The sequence below is a fragment of the Protopterus annectens genome, chromosome 5.part1 (genome assembly GCF_019279795.1).
Source record: "Protopterus annectens isolate FY-2018-M chromosome 5.part1, PAN1.0, whole genome shotgun sequence".
In the NCBI taxonomy this organism is placed as follows: Eukaryota; Metazoa; Chordata; order Ceratodontiformes; family Protopteridae; genus Protopterus; species Protopterus annectens.
Genome location: NC_056736.1, coordinates 391,289,404 through 391,314,966, shown reverse-complemented (window position 1 = coordinate 391,314,966; position 25,563 = coordinate 391,289,404). Strand labels below are relative to the sequence as shown.

At 43.9% G+C, this 25,563-nt stretch overlaps 1 protein-coding gene across 2 annotated transcripts in view; it reads left to right on the top strand.

Annotated features, from left to right (window-relative positions):
- The window catches only part of RBBP7 (RB binding protein 7, chromatin remodeling factor), a 917,024-nt gene that overhangs the window by 552,132 nt on the left and 339,329 nt on the right, over window positions 1–25,563 (top strand). For both annotated transcript variants that reach the window (XM_044073050.1, XM_044073051.1), the window contains exon 10: window positions 23,013–23,070. In XM_044073050.1, coding sequence (XP_043928985.1) covers window positions 23,013–23,070 — 58 coding nt within the window. The remainder of the gene's footprint in view (window positions 1–23,012; window positions 23,071–25,563) is intronic.

Below are 25,563 nucleotides of genomic sequence, written 5' to 3'. Positions count from 1 at the left end.
AAATGGCTGTCAGATTGTATTTTACCTACAAGTCTCTGAATAAAGTTCTTGCCTGTAGAGTCCAAGCTCATTGTATAAGAGCCATAACGACAACTTCTGCCTTCCGAGCTAGACTTCCAGTTCATAGGTAGGTACTAGGCTGTTGGCCCTGGGGCCTATATAAGCCTAGCCAAATGGTACCCTGGCTTTTGCCACCCAAGAAAATTATTTTCCTGTGCCCTTGTCGAGCAGAGCCACTGAAGTGATCCCCAGGGTGAATTTCCCATCTCCCATCCAATCAAGATTTTCTTGGAATGCTAATGAGGAGCTTTGTTTGATATAGGTAGGTAGTTTGTTCCAGAGTATGGGAAGTCTCTGGGACAGGAATCTCTCCCTCCAGCATGTTCTGTTTATTGTGGTGACTAGGTTTAGGTCCCTAGAGCGTGTAGCTCTGAGGGATTGGGATTTCTTTAAGTGGAGCATGTCCAACAGCTCTGGGTTTGACATAGCTTTTATGTTAGGCAGAGATCTCCTCTGAGTAGGCGATATGCGGCAGAGTAAAGCTGGAGTTTTTTGAGACTGTCTGCATAGGGCATCTTTTTGAGGCTGGTAATCCTCTTTGTGAGGTATTTCTGTGGCCTTTCAAGTTGTAGATGTCTTGTGAGGTACATACCAAAAGGGGCATTGTACTCTACTCATCACTCATTAGACCCATTATAAAGGGGAACAATGACCTCTTTTCCTGGATGAGAAGCCTTTTGTGATGGTGTGCTACATAGAAGGATTTCCTGACTACTGTGGCAATGTTATCAAAAGAGAGACTACTTTCCACCAGTGTCACAAGGTCTCATCACATTTTTGGTGTCAAGTAGACTGCTGCCTGTGTGGTAGTTCATGGGTACAGAGTTTTTACTAAAAGAGATGACAATTCACATTTTGGCATTGAGATTGAGGCCATTGGTGTGACACCAGGCATCTGTTGCAGTGGGGCCCTTTTGTAGGATGCCCACATCATTAGGAGTTTTGATTATGGCTCCTAGTTTGCAGTCATCTCTGAACTTTGTTAGCCGGAAGTAGATATGAAACGGGAGCGGACTTAGAACTGAACCCTGTGGTACTCCACTTGTCTGAAGTTGGATTTAGTCTGCTACTTTCACAGTAGGGATTTATACCTAGTTTAGTTTAGTGAGTTTATCTATAATTCCAGAGTGGGGGATGGTGTTGAAAGCCTTGGCGAGATCTAGATAGGCTGTGTGAGCCATATTACCCTCATCTGCGGCTTTGGTGACAGTTTCAATGAAGTTCATCAGGTTTAGAAGACATGATCTGCCTTTTACAAACCCGAACTGGGTAGGGTCCAGAGTTTGGAGATTGCCAATGTCATTATAAGTTCTATGATGATATATTCCATAGCCTTGAAGATCGGGCTCATCAGGCTAATGGGGCGGTAGTTTAGGGGTCCATGGTGGCTCCCCCTTTGTGGTTCAGTGGGCACAAAGCCAGAGGTGAGGCTATGATTGAACATGGTACTTAGGTGGGGTGCCGGTTCGTTCTGTAGTTCATGTAGAACGCAGCCTGGGATGTTGTCAAGTCCTATGGGTGCTGTGTTTTTGGCTTTGGAGAGTGTGTTTTTTACCTGTGCAGCCGTGATTACAGGAACTTTGCATTCTTCTGGTGTAGAGATATGAGCCGTTTAGGGGATGATAGCTTCACTGCTAACTTTACCCCTCTATCTGCCAGGATGTTGGCAATATAAGTTGATTCTGTATATTTAGTGCCATTGTGCTGTAACTCAGAGCAGATCTGAGTGTTGCCATTGAGATTCTTGACATAGCTATAGAATGCTTTGTGGTTGTCTTTAGAATCAGTGGCGATTTTGTTTTCGTAACTAGCTTTGGAGGATTTTGAGGGATCTCAGCTTCTTACTGAGGCTGACCACAGAGTTCCTCCAATCATGGGATTTTACTCTTTTTTGCAAAAGTTTTTTTGCTCTGTTGTAGAGTTTTATGGCAGGGGACCACCAGATTGGCTTCCTTTTTTTGGAGGATAGCATCTTGGTTCTTTTAGGGATTGCACGATCCACACACTCGTGTAAGTGCTTATAAAGTGCAATTGCATAGGATTCAGCTGTCATACCTCTATTGTCTGTCAGCATGGGTGTCGTGAGGTTTGCCACTTCTGTCTTAAAAAGCGTGAAGTTGGCTTTGGAGAAAGTTTTTACAGTGGTTTCCCTAATGGGGGGGGTGTGGATGTCTAGGGTGATTTGCTTGGTCAGATCTGACCAACGAGGAATTGACCTCTGGTGTGGAACACCAGTTGCCCATATTGGTAATGACCAGGTCTGGGATATTGCTGCCCCTGGTGGGGGGTGTAGATAAGTTGATCTAAGGCATTAGAATTTATGAATTCCAGAAAACGTTGAGCACAAGAGTTGGTACATGAGTAGTTTTCCCAGTTAATGGTGGGGTAGTTGAGCACAGGAGTTGGTACATGAGTAGTTTTCCCAGTTAATGGTGGGGTAGTTGAAATAGCCCATTATTAGGGTGTTAGGTTGTACCCTAATATTTTCCAGTGTATCAAGACATGAGTGGGAATCCTCAGGCATGGTGGGAGATCTGTAGCAAGCTACAATTTGGATTGCTGTCTTGCCCAGAGTTAGTTGCACTTGGATAATCTTGGGTGCATTATGCTGAGCAACTAGCCTGGAGTTGTGGACATCCTTAATGAATATGGACACTCCTCCACCTATAGTGCTTCGGTCCAGATTAGGTGACCGAAAGGTATGGTATGAATTATAGCCTGGTAATGCCAGGGTGCTGTCTGGAGCCTTGAACCAGGTCTGTCACTGCACAGATGTCTATGTTCTCCATTTTAAGGAGTGTCTCGAGTGAGTGCATTTGAGGTTTAGACTTCTAGTATTAAGTAGCATTACCCTCAGATTTTGCCTGCTTGTACTTGTTACGGTGGTGAATTTGTCATTTGAATCTTGCCTAAAAAAGGCACTATAGGGGTAGCAAGAGCCTTAGCCAGTATCTGGAATCCCAAGGGCGACATGTGCAGGCCATCTCTGGCAAAGCATCGTGGTTTGTTGATCATGTCATCCCAGGCAGACCGATACTGGATCCCCTTAGAATGACACCAGAAGCTTAGCCAATTGTTGAAGTCAGTCATTTTGTCCTTGTACTGTGGTATCATTCTGGGTGATGGCATGATGCTACTCAGGGCTAGGGTCATACCTGCCTGGGCTACAAGATCGGACAGCTCCTCCATGTCTCTCTTCATGTAGTCCAGGGCGGTACGTCTCTGGTAATTCACACCAACATGGACAATGACAGAGTCATATTTGTACTTGTTGTGGAGTGACGGAGTGCATGCGTTAAGGCGGATCCTGGCACCTGACAGACAGCTGACAGTAACTTTCTTCTTGTTTAGCCTGGTGACTACAGTCACCTATGATTAGAGTGTTGGGTACGTTGTTATGCCTTATGGGCTGTGGTTGAGTGGCACAGTGAGTTTATGGGCTATGTGTCATTTGGGTTGTGTTGGGGGGGGTGGAGTTTACTTGCGTTTCTGCTTTGGAGGTCCTTGTTGCTTGGGTAGACTTTTTTTTGAGAGCCTCCGCGAATGTAGGTGTGTGTTTTGTGTTTGTGTGTTTTGGTGGTGTAGGTTTTGAGGGACTATGATGTGTGGTGTGGTGCATGTGTTTACCTTCTCCTCTTGACTATGTAGTCCAGTCTTGGGTGAAGAGAGCTTTGCTTCCAGTTTGGCTATACAAGTGCCTCTCTCACAGGTTGTAGTGTTGGGTGGTAGGAGGAGAGGCTTGTCTGTGTACAAGGCAATTGCTGCATTGCTCCAAGATGCCCAGATTCATCAGGTAGACGGGAGAAAACACCGGGAGCTGACCCTTAGACATGCCTAGATAGGTACTTAAGTGCTAAAAACTGTTTTCCTCTAGACAAGTGAGGAAAGTGGAGTGCTATAGTAATTTGTAGCTTATTTAGTGCTTACAGTGAGTTCTGAACAAGTGCTGAGCTCAAAGAAACCGATTTTGAGTGCTGAAACTAGAAAACTGGCTAGTTCCAAGAAAAAATTAAGCTAGAAGGCTTCCCTCCAACACAGAAAGGCTTGGGGGCTCAGAAGCTTACAAACAGTCCTGGATACAGCATATCTCTACTTACAGAAAAGGCAGGAAACGAGCTTAGAAAATTTTTTTTGTAAGGGGGAAAGGAGGAACAAACTTAACTGGGTTGGCCATCTTAAATGTTCTCCCTGGAATAGGTAGAATGAGGTAATGACACTAGACTGGGAGGAGTGTCCCAGATCAAATTTACAGTAGGGGTGGGCAACTGCAAAGCTGAGGGTACGAAAAGAAATCTGAACAAACCCAACCAGATGCTTAACAATTGTAGAAAATTTCTAGTTAATACCTCACACACGGTGTAACTAGCTAGCAAAGTATATGCAGACAATAAAAGTGCTATAAATAACTCCGAAATAAGCAAACAGTATGCTTAGTTATATATCACAGATTAGTTGGCTCAGAGCCCTTCCTCCTATTAGCTCAGTGTGAAATGGCAGAAACACTCACAAGTAACTTAAGTAACAAAGTTGAAACCTGAAACAACTTTAAAAAAAGCTTGAAAGAACCAATGAGTTGCTTACTCCAAGCCGTAGTCCAGGCAACCCCAGTCAGCCAATGACCACAAACAATTCACTCACTGAAATGCTATGACGGCCTGGAACATGTGCTCAGACACAGCCTCTACTAACAAACTAGGCCCAAAACAAAAGCCTGAATGTGGACAATGCTACACTACTTTGGTAGGAAAAAAAACTGCAGAAATGTTTAAACAGATAAAGGATCAAGGAGAGACTATACACCGTGCTGCAGCAACATGAGCAAGGCCTCATACCTTTGTCACTCATTACAAAGTGGATTTGTCCTCCAGGAACAGGGCCTTTATTGGGTCCACTGTTCTGAAAAATATTCTATGAGCCACCCAAGAAAGATTCTGCTAAGGACGTTGTCCCAACCAGTGAAGAATGAAGGCGAGATAGGACAACACATAAAGAAGCTTATATACTCACCGTAATGTTCCATGTGTGTTGTCCATCTCGCCTTTATTCTTGCATCCCACCCTCCTTCTCCCAGCCTCTTGCATCCCACCCTCCTTCCCCCAGCCTTTGACCCCTGGAGGACAGAGCGGTCACTATTGAAAGAGAGGTTCACCGACCTTCATTACTCTTTGGATGGTTTCTTTGTTAACTATTGATAAGTTGTCATTCTCGCCTTCATTCTTGCTGGATGGGATCGGAGCCAAACCTCGGCTCGGACTCTGCCTATACTATAGCTCGAGAGCTATTTTTACCGGCTTGAGGCAGCCCTATATCCCACAATACCATGCGCTAACTCCCCAGATCTCGTTTGCCGCTTTGCTACGAGGTTGTCTTTTTTTACCAGCTCAGGTTAGTAAGGAGTTTTACTTAATTGAACTAGTTTTCAGGTAGTTTTTTCCCAGTAGTTATCTTTGTCTAGGTCCCTACTGATTACCTTATTCTCGGATCCCTTTCTCTTGTAGCCCTTCTTCCCTTATTTAGTTAATTTTTTATCTTGGGCCTACGGGCTTTACCTCAGTTTCCCCACCCCTTTCTATCTGTGTGTATGAGTTTAGTCAGTTCCCTTAACTCCTTTTATAGTTTATTTTAAATTGAGTGTGTGTGTGTGTGTGTGTGTGTGTGTGTGTGTGTGTGTGTGTGTGTGTGTGTGTGTGTGTGTGTGTGGACTGACTGTTTTTTACTGTGGTTTAAACTATGTCCAAAGACTCTAAGGTCTCGGGATTCAAGAAGTGTGACTCGTGCTGTCAGAAAATGTCTCTGACAGACGGTCACACTTCTTGTGTCTATTGCTTGGGGCCTTTACACCTGCAGGACTCTTGTTCCGTTTGTCACGGATTTAGTTCAAGAGTCCTGCAGGAGAGGCGTAACAAGCTTACTCTAAGGGGCTTGTTAAAGCCTGATGACTCCCTGTCCAAGTCTGGCTCGGGGAAGTCATCAAAAACCGCCAAACCCTCGGCTCCAGCTTCTGAGTCGAGGGCTGGTGTTGTTGAGATGGCTCCGACCTCGGTTCCGGCTGGCTCCGAGGCGAGCAAAGTGGTTTCCGCTCCGAAACCATCATCGGAGCCGACCCCAGCGCGCAAGCGCTCTAGGTCCCCCTCCCTAGAGTTAGATCGGCTCCAAGATCCCCTCTCTTGGAGCAGAGTCATAGGACTCCTTCATCGAGGTCATCTAGGCTTTCTGACCATGACATCGAGAGGGTGGTCAGTAGAAAATCTCAGGCACTGGCCCAAATGCTCGAGCCCATCTCACCAGACTGTGGCTCCTTCGATACAATTATCTATTCCTCCTCTGACTCGTCATTCGAGCTCGGAGCCGGAGTTTCTCGGAACTGTGACCTTGCCTACGTCGGAGCCGATACTTCCTCCTTCGGCTCCGGTGTCGTCGGCTCCGACCTCTTCATTGGTTCCGTCCGTGGAGAGGTCCGGGCGCCGAGACTTCATTGTCTGCTCCGAGGGGCCGAGTGGCATCGGACCCTTGTCCGACCCCGACATCATCCTCGGAGCTTTGGCTCTGGTTAGTTCGGCCCCGACATCATTCTCGGAGCCTTCTCGGTCTGCTTCGGGGTGGTTCCGGTCTCGCCGGTGCTACCTTTGGTGTCTGATAGGGGAGCCTTCGAGGTGATGAGTGTGCTGGACCCAGTGTCCACTCCAAGGTTAAGTTCTGCGGCTCCTCCCTCCATAGTGCCTGTTACGGTCTCTGGCCATTCTCTTGCACCTGTCAGCAGAGATCCACAGCGTGAGATACCCACTTTGGGTGTCTCCTCCTCTTCTGAGGGCTCCCCTGAAGTTTCAGGGGAACCCCCTAGGAAAAGAAAGTGCAAGAGGAAGCACATGGACTCCCCCGAGTCTGTCACGTCGGACACCAACTTGGATGAGTCTGAAGGTTCCCCCAGATCCCCCTCTGAGGATGTCTCCTTTTCAGACATCCTGGAAATTCTAAGACGGAGGGGAAATTGGTCCACTCTTAAACCTTCCAAGGACGAGTCAGTTTACCTTGACGCTTTTGGATCTCGCCCTTCCACCTCCTGGGTGTCTCCCCCTTTCAACCCACTAATGGAGGTAGTGGCTAGAAAGGCGTGGGCAGCTCCTGATTCAATGGAACCTACTCCTAGGAGGCCTTCTAAATTTATTTCTGCACCAGATGATAAATCCTTTCTCACCAAAGGCGTTTCAGTTGATGCTATGGTGGTAGCAGCAGCCACCAAGAAGGAATTGGCTGATCCTTCTGTATCTGTTCATCCTCCTAACAAGGAGTCTAGGACCATGGACAGGTATGGCAAGCGGACCTTTGCTTTAGCGACCTGATCCTTCTGTATCTGTTCATCCTCCTAACAAGGAGTCTAGGACCATGGACAGGTATGGCAAGCGGACCTTTGCTTTAGCGACCTTTTCTATGCGATCGCTGAACTATTTGTCATTTCACCCGCCTTCAGAGAGACTTGCTCAAAGAGCTGGGTGAAAAATGGTACAGGATCCTTCTGCTGCAGGGTTTAAGGACAAAATAAACTCTCAGCTGGCTACCCTGAACTCCATTGTTAACTCTTCCATGCGGCTAATTTCTTATGCAGCCGATGGAGCAAGTAGGGCCACTGGCACAGGCGTTGTGTTAAGACGTCACGCTTGGATGCGGCTCTAACTTTGCCGATCCCTTCAAGGCGTCCTTCACTAACACCCCCTTGGATGGTTCGGAATTGTTCGGACCTCAGGTGAAGAATACCCTCACCAGATGCGAGCAAGATGGTAAAACTCTCTGCCATGGGAGTCAATTTTTCCACGCCTTCTAGACCTTATCCTAAGGGACAGAAGGGGGGAAAGATGTGGTTCCGCAAACCACAGGGAGTCGCACCTGCCGCACGTGGTGATTTTCCCCCTAGAGGCAGAGGGGGAAATGACGCTGCCCCAGGGGCAGAGGGGGGTCCTCAGAACCAGGGTTCTAGGGAATCTTTTCCTGATCAATCCTTTCAGCATCCCTTAGAAGCTGCCAGACTGTCCGCCTTCGGAGGCAGTCGGGGGAAGATTATCTCTGTACCCGGAAGCCTGGCAATCCCTCTCCCAAGACACATGGGTACAGAAGATCATATCCGAGGGTTACAAAATCCCCTTTACCATCCCCCTGGTACAACCGCCAAAACCCCTACCAGATGTACCACCGCACAAAGGGGTCAGGCTCAGCTAGAAATAGAAAAGCTATTGGCAAAAAGAGTCATCCAGGCAGTCCCAGCAGATCAGCTAGGGTCCGGAATTTACTCTAGGTTCTTTTTGGTACCAAAAAAGACAGGAGACTGGAGACCTATTTTGGATCTCAACAGGTTAAACAAATCTGTGCTAAAGACAAAATTTCGGATGGTAACACTGCAGTCCATTCTACCCTTTTTGGGGAGAGACGACTGGATGTGCTCATTAGACCTCCAGGACGTGTACTACCACATAGATACACAGACGCTCCATTAGGTTTCTCCGCTTCCGGCTGGGAGTCAGTCATTTTCAATTCAGAGCCCTGCCCTTTGGTCTCACCACAGCCCCCCGGGTGTTCACCAAATGTTTGGCAGTGGTCACGGCTCACCTCAGACAGAAAGGATTCCAGGTGTTTCCATACTTAGACGACTGGCTCATTTCCGCTACCACCAAACACTATCTCATAATGGCCAGGGATTACACCATTCAGCTTTGCAACAGTCTGGGTATTTCTATAAATTTTGCAAAGTCCTCCTTGTTGCCTTGTCAATGTATAAACTTTATAGGCGCCATATTAAACACCACAGAAATGTCTGCAACACTACCACCCCAGAGAGTGGCAGACATAAGGTGGAATGTCAGACCCTGTTTCAGCCCAACAAAGTCCAGGTTAACAGAGTATTGAAAGTGTTGGGCCTCATGACGGCGGCGATTCTTCTACTTCCATTAGCCCGCTTCCACATGGGGCTCCTTCAGTGGATGCTCTTTTCTCAGTGGTCTTTTCAACAGCTACCAATGACCCACAACATTTGGATAACCCCATCTTGCAAGAAACATCTCTCCTGGTGGATGGTTTCCCCCCAGCTTTTTCAGGGCAGACCCTTTGTTCTCCCCCTTCCAGTTGCCACTGTCACAACGGATGCCTCCCTGATCGGGTGGGGGGTGCATTATCAGGGCAGGATGGTCCAGGGCACTTGGCAACAGTCAGAATGCCACCTGCACATAAATGTCCTGGAGATGAGGGTGGTGCTTTTGACGTTGCAAGCCCTTCAGAGCTCTCTTCCCAAGGGGACTATAGCAATTCAGACTGACAATATGTCTGTGGTGTGGTACATAAACAAGCAGGGCGGAACAAAGTCCTATTCCCTCTGTCGAGAAGCACTCAGACTTTGGCAATGGGCAATTTCATCTCAACGGTTTCTGATAGCAACGCACATCCCCGGGAAGTCCAACGTCATAGCAGACAGATTGAGCAGAACTATCCTCATGCCTCACGAGTGGTCTATAAATCTAGCAGTAGCAGACGGAATCTTTCGGAAGTGGGGCCAGCCTTGCTGCGACCTTTTCGCAACTCCCGAAAACAGCAAGTGCCTTGACTTCTTCACACTTTTCCTCTGCCAGGCCAACCCTCAGACCCTCTTGTTCACGTTTGGCCCGGGTCGTCTCTATGCTTTTCCTCCTTTTCCGTTGATCCCGCAATTAATTCAGAAAGCAATCGCATTGAGATCCAAAATGATCCTCATTGCCCCATTTTGGTCTCGACAAGTTTGGTTCCCGTTCCTGCACAAATACCTATTGGAACAGCCTTGGCATCTGAAACCCCTTCCGGATCTATTGACCCACCTCACGGGCAAGCTGCATCAGTCTCTACATTCCTTCAACCTCACAGCTTGGTTGCTCCACTTCCAGCCATAGCCAGGCTTCCCCTCATCTCTCCTCCTGTTCGTGATATCATTCTGGCCTCCCATAAGTCCAATACTAGGAAGACTTATGCTAGTAAATGGAAGCGCCATTCTGGGCACAAAATAGGTCCTTAGATCCTTTTCATGCACTCATTCCCCTGAAAAGGGTTTAAAACTTCTTGTGGAAATGTGGGATTAATAATACGACCACCTAAAGTACCGAAGGGATTCATAAACTTCTGCTGTCTTTCTTGAAAGAATTTAGAAATATATTCTGAAGAAACGTTACCATTAGGTGCTGCATTCTCTACAGTGTTTGCTCGATGAAAATTATTAGCTGTACCTGCAAAACGAGACCTGCTGCCCAGAGGAACGTCCATAGTCTCAGAAGGACCCAACACCTCCGTAGGAGCATTCGTTCTCACCGTAACCTCGGGGGTCGCCAGCATAGCAGGAAGCACACCTGTAACGTCCTTGGAAACCTTCGGTCTCACCACAGTATCAGGAACCGTTGTCGTCACGGGAAACAAATTATTAGCCCCACCAGTGCAACCGGTAGCATCCGAAAAGGATAAAACATTTATAACATTAGTGGCACTTCCGTTACCACCACTAGTATCTGTAGTGAAGCCATTAACTGGCGGAGTGAAGTTCTCTCTAAAAACTCTTGGAGTATTAAGTAAAGAACTGGTATCCATGACCGCAAGAATCACAAACAAAAAAAGAAGAAAACGGCATCAGCCAAAAAACAACGCCAGTTCCACAAGAAGTTTAATCCAGCTTAGCGCCTCGGCATAATAGCCTTCAATGAGTACAAGTTACAAAAACACACCCACTCCAATATATACTATAATTAATTAAGCAATTACAAAATTAATCAATCAAAAAACAGAGTATTATTTAAAGAGAGAACTTCTAATATTCAGAAAAACTAACAAAAAAACTTATAATAAACTTATCCAGTTATATCCCACAATACCATGCGCTAACTCCCCAGATCTCGTTTGCCTCTTCGCTACGAGGTTGTCTTTTTTTACCAGCTCAGGTTAGTAAGGAGTTTTACTTAATTGAACTAGTTTTCAGGTAGTTTTTTTCCCAGTAGTTATCTTTGTCTAGGTCCCTACTGATTACCTTATTCTCGGATCCCTTTCTCTTGTAGCCCTCCTTCCCTTATTTAGTTAATTTTTTATCTTGGGCCTACGGGCTTTACCTCAGTTTCCCCACCCCTTTCTATCTGTGTGTATGAGTTTAGTCAGTTCCCTTAACTCCTTTTATAGTTTATTTTAAATTGAGTGTGTGTGTGTGTGTGTGTGTGTGTGTGTGTGTGTGTGTGTGTGTGTGTGTGTGTGTGTGTGTGTGTGTGTGTTGTGTGTGGACTGACTGTTTTTTACTGTGGTTTAAACTATGTCCAAAGACTCTAAGGTCTCGGGATTCAAGAAGTGTGACTCGTGCTGTCAGAAAATGTCTCTGACAGACGGTCACACTTCTTGTGTCTATTGCTTGGGGCCTTTACACCTGCAGGACTCTTGTTCCGTTTGTCACGGATTTAGTTCAAGAGTCCTGCAGGAGAGGCGTAACAAGCTTATTCTAAGGGGCTTGTTAAAGCCTGATGACTCCCCGTCCAAGTCTGGCTCGGGGAAGTCATCAAAAACCGCCAAACCCTCGGCTCCAGCTTCTGAGTCGAGGGCTGGTGTTGTTGAGATGGCTCCGACCTCGGTTCCGGCTGGCTCCGAGGCGAGCAAAGTGGTTTCCACTCCGAAACCATCATCGGAGCCGACCCCAGCGCGCAAGCGCTCTAGGTCCCCCTCCCTAGAGTTAGTTAGATCGGCTCCAAGATCCCCTCTCTTGGAGCAGAGTCATAGGACTCCATCGAGGTCATCTAGGCTTTCTGACCATGACATCGAGAGGGTGGTCAGTAGAAAATCTCAGGCACTGGCCCAAATGCTCGAGCCCATCTCACCAGACTGTGGCTCCTTCGATACAATTATCTATTCCTCCTCTGACTCGTCATTCGAGCTCGGAGCCGGAGTTTCTCGGAACTGTGACCTTGCCTACGTCTGAGCCGATACTTCCTCCTTCGGCTCCGGTGTCGCCGGCTCCGACCTCTTCATTGGTTCCGTCCGTGGAGAGGTCCGGGCGCCGAGACTTCATTGTCTGCTCCGAGGGGCCGAGTGGCATCGGACCCTTGTCCGACCCCGACATCATTCTCTGAGCTTTGGCTCTGGTTAGTTCGGCCCCGACATAATTCTCGGAGCCTTCTCGGTCTGCTTCGGGGTGGTTCCGGTCTCGCCGGTGCTACCTTTGGTGTCTGATAGGGGAGCCTTCGAGGTGATGAGTGTGGGGGAGCCTTCGAGGTGATGAGTGTGGTGGACCCAGTGTCCACTCCAAGGTTAAGTTCTGCGGCTCCTCCCTCCATAGTGCCTGTTACGGTCTCTGGCCATTCTCTTGCACCTGTCAGCAGAGATCCACAGCGTGAGATACCCACTTTGGGTGTCTCCTCCTCTTCTAAGGGCTCCCCTGAAGTTTCAGGGGAACCCCCTAGGAAAAGAAAGTGCAAGAGGAAGCACATGGACTCCCCCGAGTCTGTCACGTCGGACACCGACTTGGATGAGTCTGAAGGTTCCCCCAGATCCCCCTCTGAGGATGTCTCCTTTTCAGACATCCTGGAAATCCTAAGACGGAGGGGAAATTGGTCCACTCTTAAACCTTCCAAGGACGAGTCTGTTTACCTTGACGCTTTTGGATCTCGCCCTTCCACCTCCTGGGTGTCTCCCCCTTTCAACCCACTAATGGAGGTAGTGGCTAGAAAGGCGTGGGCAGCTCCTGATTCAATGGAACCTACTCCTAGTAGGCCGCCTAAATTTATTTCTGCACCAGATGATAAATCCTTTCTCACCAAAGGCGTTTCAGTTGATGCTATGGTGGTAGCAGCAGCCACTAAGAAGGAATTGGCTGATCCTTCTGTATCTGTTCATCCTCCTAACAAGGAGTCTAGGACCATGGACAGGTATGGCAAGCGGACCTTTGGCCTTTTCTATGCGATCGCTGAACTATTTGTCATTTCACCCGCCTTCAGAGAGACTTGCTCAAAGAGCTGGGTGAAAAATGGCACAGGATCCTTCTGCTGCGGGGTTTAAGGACAAAATAAACTCTCAGCTGGCTACCCTGAACTCCATTGTTAACTCTTCCATGCGGCTAATTTCTTATGCAGCTGATGGAGCGAGTAGGGCCACTGGCACAGGCGTTGTGTTAAGACGTCGCGCTTGGATGCGGCTCTAACTTTGCCGATCCCTTCAAGGCGTCCTTCACTAACACCCCCTTTGATGGTTCGGAATTGTTCGGACCTCAGGTGAAGAATACCCTCACCAGATGCGAGCAAGATGGTAAAACTCTCTCTGCCGTGGGAGTCAATTTTTCCACGCCTTCTAGACCTTATCCTAAGGGACAGAAGGGGGGAAAGATGTGGTTCCGCAAACCACAGGGAGTCGCACCTGCCGCACGTGGTGATTTTCCCCCTAGAGGCAGAGGGGGAAATAACAGACGCTGCCCCAGGGGCAGAGGGGGGTTCTCAGAACCAGGGTTCTAGGGAATCTTTTCCTGATCAACCCTTTCAGCATCCCTTAGAAGCTGCCAGACTGTCCGCCTTCGGAGGCAGTCGGGGGAAGATTATCTCTGTACCCGGAAGCCTGGCAATCCCTCTCCCAAGACACATGGGTACAGAAGATCATATCCGAGGGTTACAAAATCCCCTTTACCATCCCCCTGGTACAACCGCCAAAACCCCTACCAGATGTACCACCCGCACAAAGGGGTCAGGCTCAGCTAGAAATAGAAAAGCTATTGGCAAAAAGAGTCACCCAGGCAGTCCCAGCAGATCAGCTAGGGTCCAGAATTTACTCTAGGTTCTTTTTGGTACCAAAACAGACAGGAGACTGGAGACCTATTTTGGATCTCAACAGGTTAAACAAATCTGTGCTAAAGACAAAATTTCGGATGGTAACACTGCAGTCCATTCTACCCTTTTTGGGCAGAGACAACTGGATGTGCTCATTAGACCTCCAGGACGTGTACTACCACGTAGATACACAGACGCTCCAGGAGGTTTCCGGCTGGGAGTCAGTCATTTTCAATTCAGAGCCCTGCCCTTTGGTCTCACCACAGCCCCCCGGGTGTTCACCAAATGTTTGGCAGTGGTCACGGCTCACCTGAGACAGAAAGGATTCCAGGTGTTTCCGTACTTAGACGACTGGCTCATTTCCGCTACCACCAAACACAATCTCATAATGGCCAGGGATTACACCATTCAGCTTTGCAACAGTCTGGGTATTTCTATAAATTTTGCAAAGTCCTCCTTGTTGCCTTGTCAATGTATAAACTTTATAGGCGCCATATTAAACACCACAGAAATGTCTGCAACACTACCACCCCAGAGAGTGGCAGACATAAGGGGGAATGTCAGACCCTGTTTCAGCCCAACAAAGTCCAGGTTAACAGAGTATTGAAAGTGTTGGGCCTCATGACAGCGGCGATTCTTCTACTTCCATTAGCCCGCTTCCACATGGGGCTCCTTCAGTGGATGCTCTTTTCTCAGTGGTCTTTTCAACAGCTACCAATGACCCACAACATTTGGATAACCCCATCTTGCAAGAAACATCTCTCCTGGTGGATGGTTTCCCCCCAGCTTTTTCAGGGCAGACCCTTTGTTCTCCCCCTTCCAGTTGCCACTGTCACAACGGATGCCTCCCTGATCGGGTGGGGGGTGCATTATCAGGGCAGGATGGTCCAGGGCACTTGGCAACAGTCAGAATGCCACCTGCACATAAATGTCCTGGAGATGAGGGTGGTACTTTTGACGTTGCAAGCCCTTCAGAGCTCTCTTCCCAAGGGGACTATAGCAATTCAGACGGACAATGTCTGTGGTGTGGTACATAAGCAAGCAGGGCGGAACAAATTCCTATCCCCTCTGTCGAGAAGCACTCAGACTTTGGCAATGGGCAATTTCATCTCAACGGTTTCTGATAGCAACGCACATCCCCGGGAAGTCCAACGTCATAGCAGACAGATTGAGCAGAACTATCCTCATGCCTCACGAGTGGTCTATAAATCTAGCAGTAGCAGACGGAATCTTTCGGAAGTGGGGCCAGCCTTGCTGCGACCTTTTCGCAACTCCCGAAAACAGCAAGTGCCTCGACTTCTTCACACTTTTTCCTCTGCCAGGCCAACCCCTCAGACCCTCTTGTTCACGTTTGGCCCCGGGGTCGTCTCTATGCTTTTCCTCCTTTTCCGTTGATCCCGCAATTAATTCAGAAAGCAATCGCATTGAGATCCAAAATGATCCTCATTGCCCCATTTTGGCCTCGACAAGTTTGGTTCCCGTTCCTGCACAAATACCTGCACAAATACCTATTGGAACAGCCTTGGCATCTGGAACCCCTTCCGGATCTATTGACTCACCTCACGGGCAAGCTGCATCAGTCTCTACATTCCATCAACCTCACAGCTTGGTTGCTCCACTTCCAGCCATAGCCAGGCTTCCCCTCATCTCTCCTCCTGTTCGTGATATCATTCTGGCCTCCCATAAGTCCAATACTAGGAAGACTTATGCTAGTAAATGGAAGCGTTTTTCATTCTGGGCACAAAATAGGTCCTTAGATCCTTTTCATGCACTCATTCATGAGGTTCTGGACTTTCTGGCGGAGCTTTTTCATTCTGGATCATCATCGGCCACTATCAGAGTACAATTAGCGGCCATTGCTAACTTTCATGTTGGACTCTCAGAAGCAAATATTATGTCCCACAAGCTATGTAGAGCCTTTCTCAAGGGCATCTTTTTGCTCAGACCTCCAGTAAAAGATCCGCCTCCACAATGGGACTTGAATTTAGTTCTAACCTCACTAATTCTGCCCCCTTTTGAACCTGCAGCTTCTTGTTCCCTCAAACTACTTTCCTGGAAAACTCTGTTTTTAGTAGCTATAACATCTGCCAGAAGGGTCTCGGAACTCAAGCCTTGTCTGTCCGTCCTCCTTATTTGGTTTTTCATAAAGACAGGGTAACTCTCAGAACAAACCCTTCCTTCCTACCAGAAGTGTTATCGGAAGCAAATCTAAACCACTCCATTGATTTACCTGTCTTTTTCCCAGACTATACCAACAGGGCTGAACAAAAATTACATTCATTAGATGTTCATCGCCAATTACGGTATTACCTAGACAGGACAAAACAATTCAGAAAATCAGATCAGCTCTTTCTCTCATGCGGCAGATAAGAAAGGGCTTCCGGTTTCGAAAGTTACCCTTTCCAGATGGCTGACATCTATTGTTACCTTGGTCTGTGAGTTGAGGCACAGGCAACTTCCCTCTAGGCCTAAGGCTCATTCAACCAGGGCTCTATCTACTTCAACGGCATTTCAAGCAAGGTTACCACTAGATGCTATTTGTGCAGCAGCTACATGGGCTTCCAAACATACTTTTATTGCTCATTACAAGCTTGACTTAGCCTCTAGAAATAGAGCTGATTTTGGTTCCACTGTACTCAGGAGTCTGTTCCATTGAGCCACCCAGGACTAAGATGCTAGGGACGCTGTCCCATCCAGCAAGAATGAAGGCGAGAATGACAACTTAACATTAAGAAGTTATGTCTTACCATAACATTCCATGTTAGTTGTCTTCTCGCCTTCTTTCTTGCGTCCCTCCCTCCTGCCCCCTAGCCTGGACAGACTCGAGATTGAGTCCTTCCTTTTTGGGGATACAATATGTTGCATCTTTTCCTGGTATCCTTAGTCTTACTATCTGGTAATCTTCTAATAAAGAGGGTTATAATTTTTGATTACAAGATTGTGTTTATACTATGTCTTAGCTTCCAAACGAGATCTGGGGAGTTAGCGCATGGTATTGTGGGATATAGGGCTGCCTCGAGCCGGTAAAAATAGCTCTCGAGCTATAGTATAGGCCGAGTCGGAGCCGAGGTTCGGCTCCGATCCCATCCAGCAAGAAAGAAGGCGAGAAGAAGACAACTAACATGGAACGTTGTGGTAAGATATAACTTCTTATAACAGCAAACAAGATTTGGGGAGCTCTCCTGGGGCATGATGGGATAGGGATACAGCAACTAGCCAGTGGAAAACCTTGAACTTTTGAATAGGCAGAGTCCAACCAGTGAAGAATAAAGACTAGATGGACAACACACATGGAACATTATGGTGAGTACATAACTTCTTTTTTTAGGACAAAGTAGTATCCACACACAACTGAAAAGTAAAATTGTAGGAAACTTTTAGGTACACTAAGAACATTTCACTTGTGCAGAAGTAATTGATTAAGCCTTGGATCTGCTTTCATTTAATGCTAGTGTGCCCACATATGTAGACAACAGTTTTATATAGCCTAATTCTCTTGGGTAAGGATGGAGAGTAATAACCCATAGACCACATTGTAACACCTTCGTTGATCAAATAGTTGTGCAATCCACTTTATGGAATAAAGCTTTGAGCAGAAATTGGTCGTGCAAAATTTAATGTATTGAAACTATATCTCCCTTATTTCTTTGATTCCTGTAGTGCTGTAGATGGGGCCAAGGTCCTTATTGTATTATTTTTTTTACCTGGTAAGTGTATCCCTTGTGGTCAAGACATCCATGGTTCTCCGAGAGGGTGCAACTAGTAAGGTGTTGTCATGAAACCACCAATGCAAGAAGAAAAAGAGCAACCAGCCAGTGAATCCGCCAATAATTTATTTAAAAAATAAATGTGAAGACTTATAGCTCAGCTCGAACGTCTCGTCTCACCACACAAGCCTTCAAGGAGTAAAAGCACATCAGAAAAACTTGCCTCCTATACTGTGTTCAATTAAACAATTAATTAAATCGGGTATTTCCAATTTAACTCGAGTCCATATGGCTGCAGAGTATTAAATTTCAAAATGTAAAGATTCCTTTGTCAAAAGCCATTTTTTAAAAAAACATTCATCAAACACTGATACTTTCTTTCTCTAGTATAGTACCCTGTAATCCTTCACTATTACTGTTATGAAAACATTTAAAATGAGAAGCTACAGAGCTTTCTTTCTTATTGATGTCTCTTATATGCACAAACATTCTAACCTTAAATGCCGTCTTAGTCTCTCCAATATAAAACAAATTACAAAGGCATTTAAGTGCATATATAACTCCCTCTGTATTACAAGTAAAACTGCAACATGTACCAAATGAAATATGATTAATATTAAACTTATCTACTACATATTTACATGCTTTACATTTATTACAACAAGATGTGCCTAGCGGGGAATATGTGCCGATTAATTCTAGAGTCAGGGAGACAGAACTTCCCCTTGACAATAAAATTATGTATATTTCTACCCCTTCTGTAAGAAATGCCTTGTCTAGCATTTAACCAGGAAGAAAACATTTTTCAAAGAGCACAAATAATTCCAAAAATATTTCACTTTAGTGATTTCAGAACTAAAACATCCAAATGTGGTAACAAAATAGATTTAGGGGATTCTATTCCATCGATCTTATATGGAACCAACATCTTTGAATTAGTATGTGTGTTTTTTGTGACAGAGCCAGAACATAATTTCCATCTTCTTTGTATCAAACTCCTATTATAACCCCTCTTCTGAAACATATCCACAGTTACTTTTAATTATTTTCTTAAATCCCCGATATTATTGCATAATCTGGATACCCTTAGCAGCTCACCATATGGAAGTGCTTCCAAAGTATGAGTCGGATGACAACTATCTCTGTGCACAAATTGTGTGCCCTGATCAAATTTTTTTATGGACAGTACAGTGTAAAACAGCCCCATTAATAATACTCAATTGTGCATCCTGAAGTGGAGTACATGTTCCTACTAACAAGCCATCAAATTGTAAATGAAATATATTACTGTGTAGTGAGTGAATAAATTGTTCAACCATTTCTCGACCACCCTGGGCTATAAAAATTAAATAGCCAATATGTCGAAAATACCTAACCACATATTGACTTAAAAATGTACTTCTATAGATATATATTCTGATTCAAAAAGACCCATGCTAAGGTTAGTGTACATGGGGCCCCCATGGCTGTACCTTGTTTCTGTCTACACAGAATATTATTAAACTCAAAAAAAAATTTTGAAAGACAGAAGTGTATTAAATCTATAACATATTCTGTAACTGGAGAAATTCCTAGAAAAAAATGTAACTGCCTCTAGGCCAAAAGCATGACCAATATAAGTATATTATCTCTTTACATCTATTGTAAAAAATACATTTCGCTATTCCATTGTATATCACTCATTTTATGTAAAAAAAATCAAATACATCTCTGATATAAGAGGGAAGTTTATATACTGCAGAACTTAAATAATGATGTAGAAAAACACCTAATGCATGTTATTAAGGTGTTGTCTTCTACTGCTTTTGCAAGAATAGATCCTTGTAATACAGCAGAACAGAATTTGGTGTGAATCCTTTCAGCCTAATGCTTTTCAAGGCTCAGTCCTCAACATCTAGGGAGAGGTTACCCAGCAATAGGAAGTTTTTATTCAAGTTGTTAAAATATTTCTTGACTGTGCACTTGCACAGAGATGACAAAAAAGGAACTCAACATCTTAAAGTAGAGCTCTTTTTTTTGGGGGGGGCTCCTTTCTGCCTGTGCAATTCTCTCTTGTTCTACCATTTTATGGTTCAGCATTTTCTAAAATAGATACTGCACATCAAACCCCATAGAAAGCCAGTGCTTCTCCACATTGTCTACATTTTTATGATTAAAAAAACTGATCTGTCCATCAATCCACAGCCCCTTTTTCCAATTTTTGTACATGGGGTTGGGGTTTCACTTCAGCAGAGCCAAAGATTGCACCACCAGGTGGCTAGCCCTGCCACAGTAGTTTTTCCACACTACACACTTGCACAGTTGTACCTATGGCCAGTTTAAAGTGTCCAGTACACCTACTACATGTCTTTGGAATGTTGCAGGAAACCGGAGCACTCTGAGGAAATGGATGCAAACACAGGGAGGGCATGCAGACTCCACAAAGAAGGCACACCAGTGGGGGACCTCTTGCTGTGAGGTGATAACTCTATCCCCTGTACTCTTGTGCTGCCCCTCCTTGCCACCTTAAGTGGCTCTTAAGTTTTTGCCCTTAAACTTTGTTCTTGACATACAACACATCCGCTAGAAAAATGTCATTGAGGCAGGCCTTTACATAATAGACTACAAACTTTTTTTTTTTTTTTCAAGCAGAAGTTCTTTGAAATAGTGGGCAGCCATTTGTGTAGCTTCTTGTGTCGTACTCAAACCCATAGACCAGAGGGGGAAAATCATATTGCACTTGCTGGATGTTCATAAGTCCAACATCTGGCTGATGGATCAGCATTTCTTGTATGGAAAGTAAGGTAAACCAGTCTCCAAGCAAACCTTTGCCACTTGTTGGCTGTGTTCCATTTTTTTTTCCTGGGATTAAATGGCATATCCCTGGTCTTTCCATTTGGGATGCATTTATCCAGAGCAACAGCTACCACTATAGCCTTTTCTAAAAAGGTATCAATCCAGGGCATTGTGAAGCTGCTTGAACTGGAGTCCACATCTTTCCCAGTGAGTGGAACTACTGTGAAACTGAAAATCCTATAATCGTACAGTGCTTTTGTGCAAAGCCTGAAAAAGAGCTATGTGGATTGGTGCTTGCCCCCCCCCAAATCAATAACAATAAAGTACATGCAAGCTGTCCAAAATAGGGATAGGGCATAGCTTGCTACTGTAGTACTGCAACACTTGCTTTAATAGCCCCCTCCTCCGTATGAAGACCTTTTAACAGTGGTTTAGTACTCTTCTGCAGGAGAAACATTCATACGAGAGAAGTGAACCCTGTGCATGGGGGTTCCCCTCCTATGATGGTCAGCAGTGGAAATAACACATTTGAGCCCTTTTTTGAATATTTGTTGTAATGGACATTCCTGAAATAATAGAGCACAATGCTAAAGATAATGTAGGTAATGGTGCCTAAATCCAGTAACCTTGCCAGTGTACTGCACTCTGACCCATTAAGAGTAAATCGTAATGTACCCTGTCCTCAAAGAACATTGACTGTGAACATTCAGTGGATATAAAAGGTGTATGCACCCCTGTTAAAATGCCAGGTTTTTGTGATCTAAAAATGAGACCACAGTAAATAGTTTCAAAACTTTTCCCAACTTTAATGTGATATAGCTGTACAATTCAGTTGAAAAACAAACCAGTCTGTTAGGGGAAAAATATACAAAAAATTAAAAACGTACAATATGCTGGTTGCGCAAGTGTGCACACCCTTAAACTAATACTTTGTTTGAAACTCCTTTTTATTTCATTACAGCATTCAGTCTTGTTGGGTAGGAGTCTTATCAGCATGGCACATCTTGACCTGGCGGTATTTGCCCACTCTTCCTTGCAAAAGAGCTCCAAATCTGTCATTGTGAGGCCATCTCTTGTACACTGCCCTTTTCCAGTCACCCCACAGATTTTCTATTGGATTTAGGTCTGGGCTCAGACTGGGCCATTCCAAAACTTTAATTTTCTTATGGTGAAGCCATTCTTATGTTGATTTGGATGTATGCTTGGGGTCATTGTCATGTTGAAAGGTGAACTTCCTCTTAGTCTTCAGCTCTCTAGCAGACTCCCGAAGGTTTTGGGCCAAAAGTGGTATTTGGAACTGTTAATAATTCCCATCCACCTTGTCTAAAGCCCCAGTAACAGCAACCCCAAAGCATGATACTGCCACCACCATGCTTCACCACGAAGATGGTGATCTTTTGGTGATGCAAAGTGTTTTTGCGCCAAACCTACCTTTTGGAATTGTGGCCAAAAAGTTCAATTTTGGTCTCCTCAGACCATAAAACATTTTTCCACATGCTTTTGGGAGACTTGGTGTATTGTTTTGCAAATTTTAACTTGGCCTGGACATTTTTCTGTGTAGGAAAAGGCTTCCGTCTTGCAACCCTACCCCATAGCCCAGACACATGGAGAATATGGGAGTATTGTCACGTAGTACACTACCAGTATTTGCCAGAAATTCCTGCAGCTCCTTCACTGTTGCTGTGGGTCTCTTGGCAACTTCCCTGACCAGTTTTTATCTGGTCTTTTCATCAATTTGAGGGACACCCAGTTCTGTGCAACATTACTGTTCTATATTTTCTTCACTTTTTGATGACGGTCTTCACTGTGTTACTTGGTATATCCAATTCAGTGTAAACTTTTTTGTACCTTTCAACAATGAAATCCCTTTGCTTTGTAAGCTCTCTATGAACCATGGCTTTTGCTATAGCAGGTAACTGAGTAAATGTCAGGAAAATAATACCAGGACAGCTGAACTTTATTAGGGGTTAATTAGAGTCTCTCTAATTGATGGCAGATGTGTATCCAAGAAGATTGAATGTTGTAATTAAATCAAAAGGTGCTTCAACAAAGTATTAGTTTAAGGGTGTCCACACTTATGCAACCTGTTTATAGTAACTTTTTTTTATATTTTTCTCCCAACAGATTTGTTTGTTTTTCATTTGAATTGTACAGGTTCACATTAAAGGTGGGAAAAGTTTTGAAATTATTTATTGTGGTCCTATTTTTTATATCACAAAAACCTGGCTTTTTATCAAGGGTGTGTAAACTTTTTATATCCACTGTATATGGATTCACTTTAGAACATCGAAATTCAAAACATTGAGACCAAAATCTTGAAAATGTAAAACACTGAAAAGTCAAAACATTGAATCCCCTAACGCTGAAAATACATAGGAAAGCAACAACTACATACAGAAGCAATTAAAAAAACAAGCCATATTACACTTCAAATATAAGCAAGGTGGCAAGCCCCCTCTGCTCCCCCCACATCCCCTGCTACTTAAATATATCGGCTCCAAGATGTATGTAATACATGCACACGCAATCTGTATATGTATATATGTGCAAGTATGCATATTATACAGATGAGTGGCCCACTTGAGAGGGAAATGAGGTTTTCTCCTACATTTGTGAAGTCTTAAGTTAGTATATGCAATACGATTTCCACCTTTTTAACTATTTGTGTAATATTTTTTTGCAGTAAAATAGGAGAGGAACAATCTGCAGAAGATGCTGAAGATGGGCCACCTGAGTTACTGGTAAGTTGCTGGGCATTTTTCTGTTGATTATAAGCTACTTTGGTTTAGTAATGTAAAGGAGTCCCATTGTGAGCTGCAGATTGTGCACTGTACTTTAAGCATATGCAAGTTTTGGTGGGCTTGTCTTGAGTCTGCACTCTGTTCAGAAAAGTTTTGATGGAGTTAATCAAAAGGAGTGGTTTGTGTTTTCATAAGACGGGCAACTCTTGACCTATGGAGGCCCATCCCAGTAGTGTCTGGTCTATATTATAAGAACAAAGTTTCACAACTTTGAACACCATATGAGCGCATTTGTGAAACTTTGAAATAAGAATAAAAAATGTAAAATTAAACAAAAACCTACTTGATCGCACTACTTATATATATACCAACTCCGGGATCACACTACGTTGAAGTAAAGGGAAGAGTGTTCACACTTGAGGTTTTCAATATTCAACCACTTGATGTCATCCATATGGTATTTGAATATTGAAATCGTCGCTCTTATAATATAGACCCGTAGTGTCACTGCAGTTTCCAGAGTGCACTGTATTCCGCTTCGATTTCCGTATGAAACTTCCTTTTGGTCAGGCTGATAAACAGTGTGAAACAGGAAGCTTACCTTTGCAAGACACTGTGCACACAGTACGTGCAATTTGTTGCCCTGGTTTTGATGTGTTGTTGATTGCGGTTTGGTCCTTGTCTAGCAGCTGAGATGACTGTTAATGACCATTTGATGAGGTAATAAGGGGGAGTTTCGTGAAGTATTACAAAATTGCCATGTTATGCCATTGCTCTACCTGGCCTCCACTTTGCAGTAGTTAGTGCTGAGCACTTCTTTAACCATAACTCCAGGTTATACATAGATGTCTTTGAACCAGCAATTGTGTTCCCTCTCTAGGAATAATTTGGCTGTTTCTTTTGAGTCTCCATTCCTCAGGGGTACATGCAAATTAAGCAGTTATAAGCCCTCAATTTTCTTTATTAAATTTTAATATAAAGAATAAACTATATCAGTTGTGCGCACTTTATAACATAAGAAGCTCTCTGTCAAATTAACTGTATTTTTTTCAGTATTGGCAATTGGTATTGACTGTTCATGTTTTTGTAATAAAATGGTTTGCCTAATACAGACTGATCAATCACAAAAATAAAAAAAATAAAAAAATGAACAGAAACCCAGCCAGGATACTAATGTTTACTCAGTAAAAGATTGGAGCTTTCATGGGTATGCAACCCGCTTCTTCAGACCAAACATACAAAATACAAACTGAATAGATAAAACAAATCAGGCTTTAAAACACCAGTGAAACACATACCTCATTTGCTATTCCTGCAACGTAAGATGTTATATTGCATCTTAAAGAGCGTGCTTTCACTAGTCTTAAAGGGACATGCCCATTCTAATGCTTGCATACATTTCCAAGCATATAAGAAATCATGTCATATCGACACTAGAATCTCTGTGCCATACAAATCCTGTAAAATGTATAGTCTAAAAACACTTAAAGTTAATGCTATCTATCTCATAATTTAAAACAAGTAACCAAACTTGAAAACGCTATAAATATTATGCGATGCTGAAAGTTAGAGAATAAACCAAATACATAATCTAAATACATGTAAGAAATGCACAAGCTTAGTCATACCTAAAATAAACCACTTTCTGTTAAACCATGAGCATAATGGCCACATCAGGATACAGTTAAAAGTATATGCAAATTTAATGTATTAATAGACATAAACCAACAGACATGGTGAGTAAATTAAGTATTTGTATACAGATAAAAATACTTAACGAAGACTATGCTGATAGTGTTATGCTGAGATATCCGTAACAAAACTGCATACATAATTTAACATACGTAAATGAAAGATTTTACAAACATTTTTCAAGACTGTAATGTGGGCAGGCTGAATACATCCTAAATGCAAATAAAGTATGACAGTTTAGCAAACTCATTCTCAGTCTTCTAATATGTTTATTCCAACTATCCAGGCTATAGACGTAACCCCACAGCCTACAGTATATGCAACAAAAACAGATGCCTATCACAACCTAACACAAAGATCTTGTATGGCACTAATACAAGAGCATCCTAGCTCCCTAATGTAGAGGTACGAGTGCCAAACCAAGAATATATATAAATGAATATATATATATATATATATATATATATATATATATATATATATATATATATATATATATATATATATATATATATATATACATATATGGGAAAAATATATAAATGTGTATGTGTGTGTATGTATATATATATATATATCTATATATATATCTATATATATATATATATATATATATATATATATATATATATATATATATATAAGGGTTCACTTATTCGCTGACAGCCCATTTCACTGAAACCCATTTCGTTGACAGCTGGGGCTGTGCCCCCACCCCCAACTATATACAACAACTCCACAGTCGCACAACAGTGGGAGGGCAAAACCCAGGTTTTGCCTTGAATACTTTTGTCAATGAAA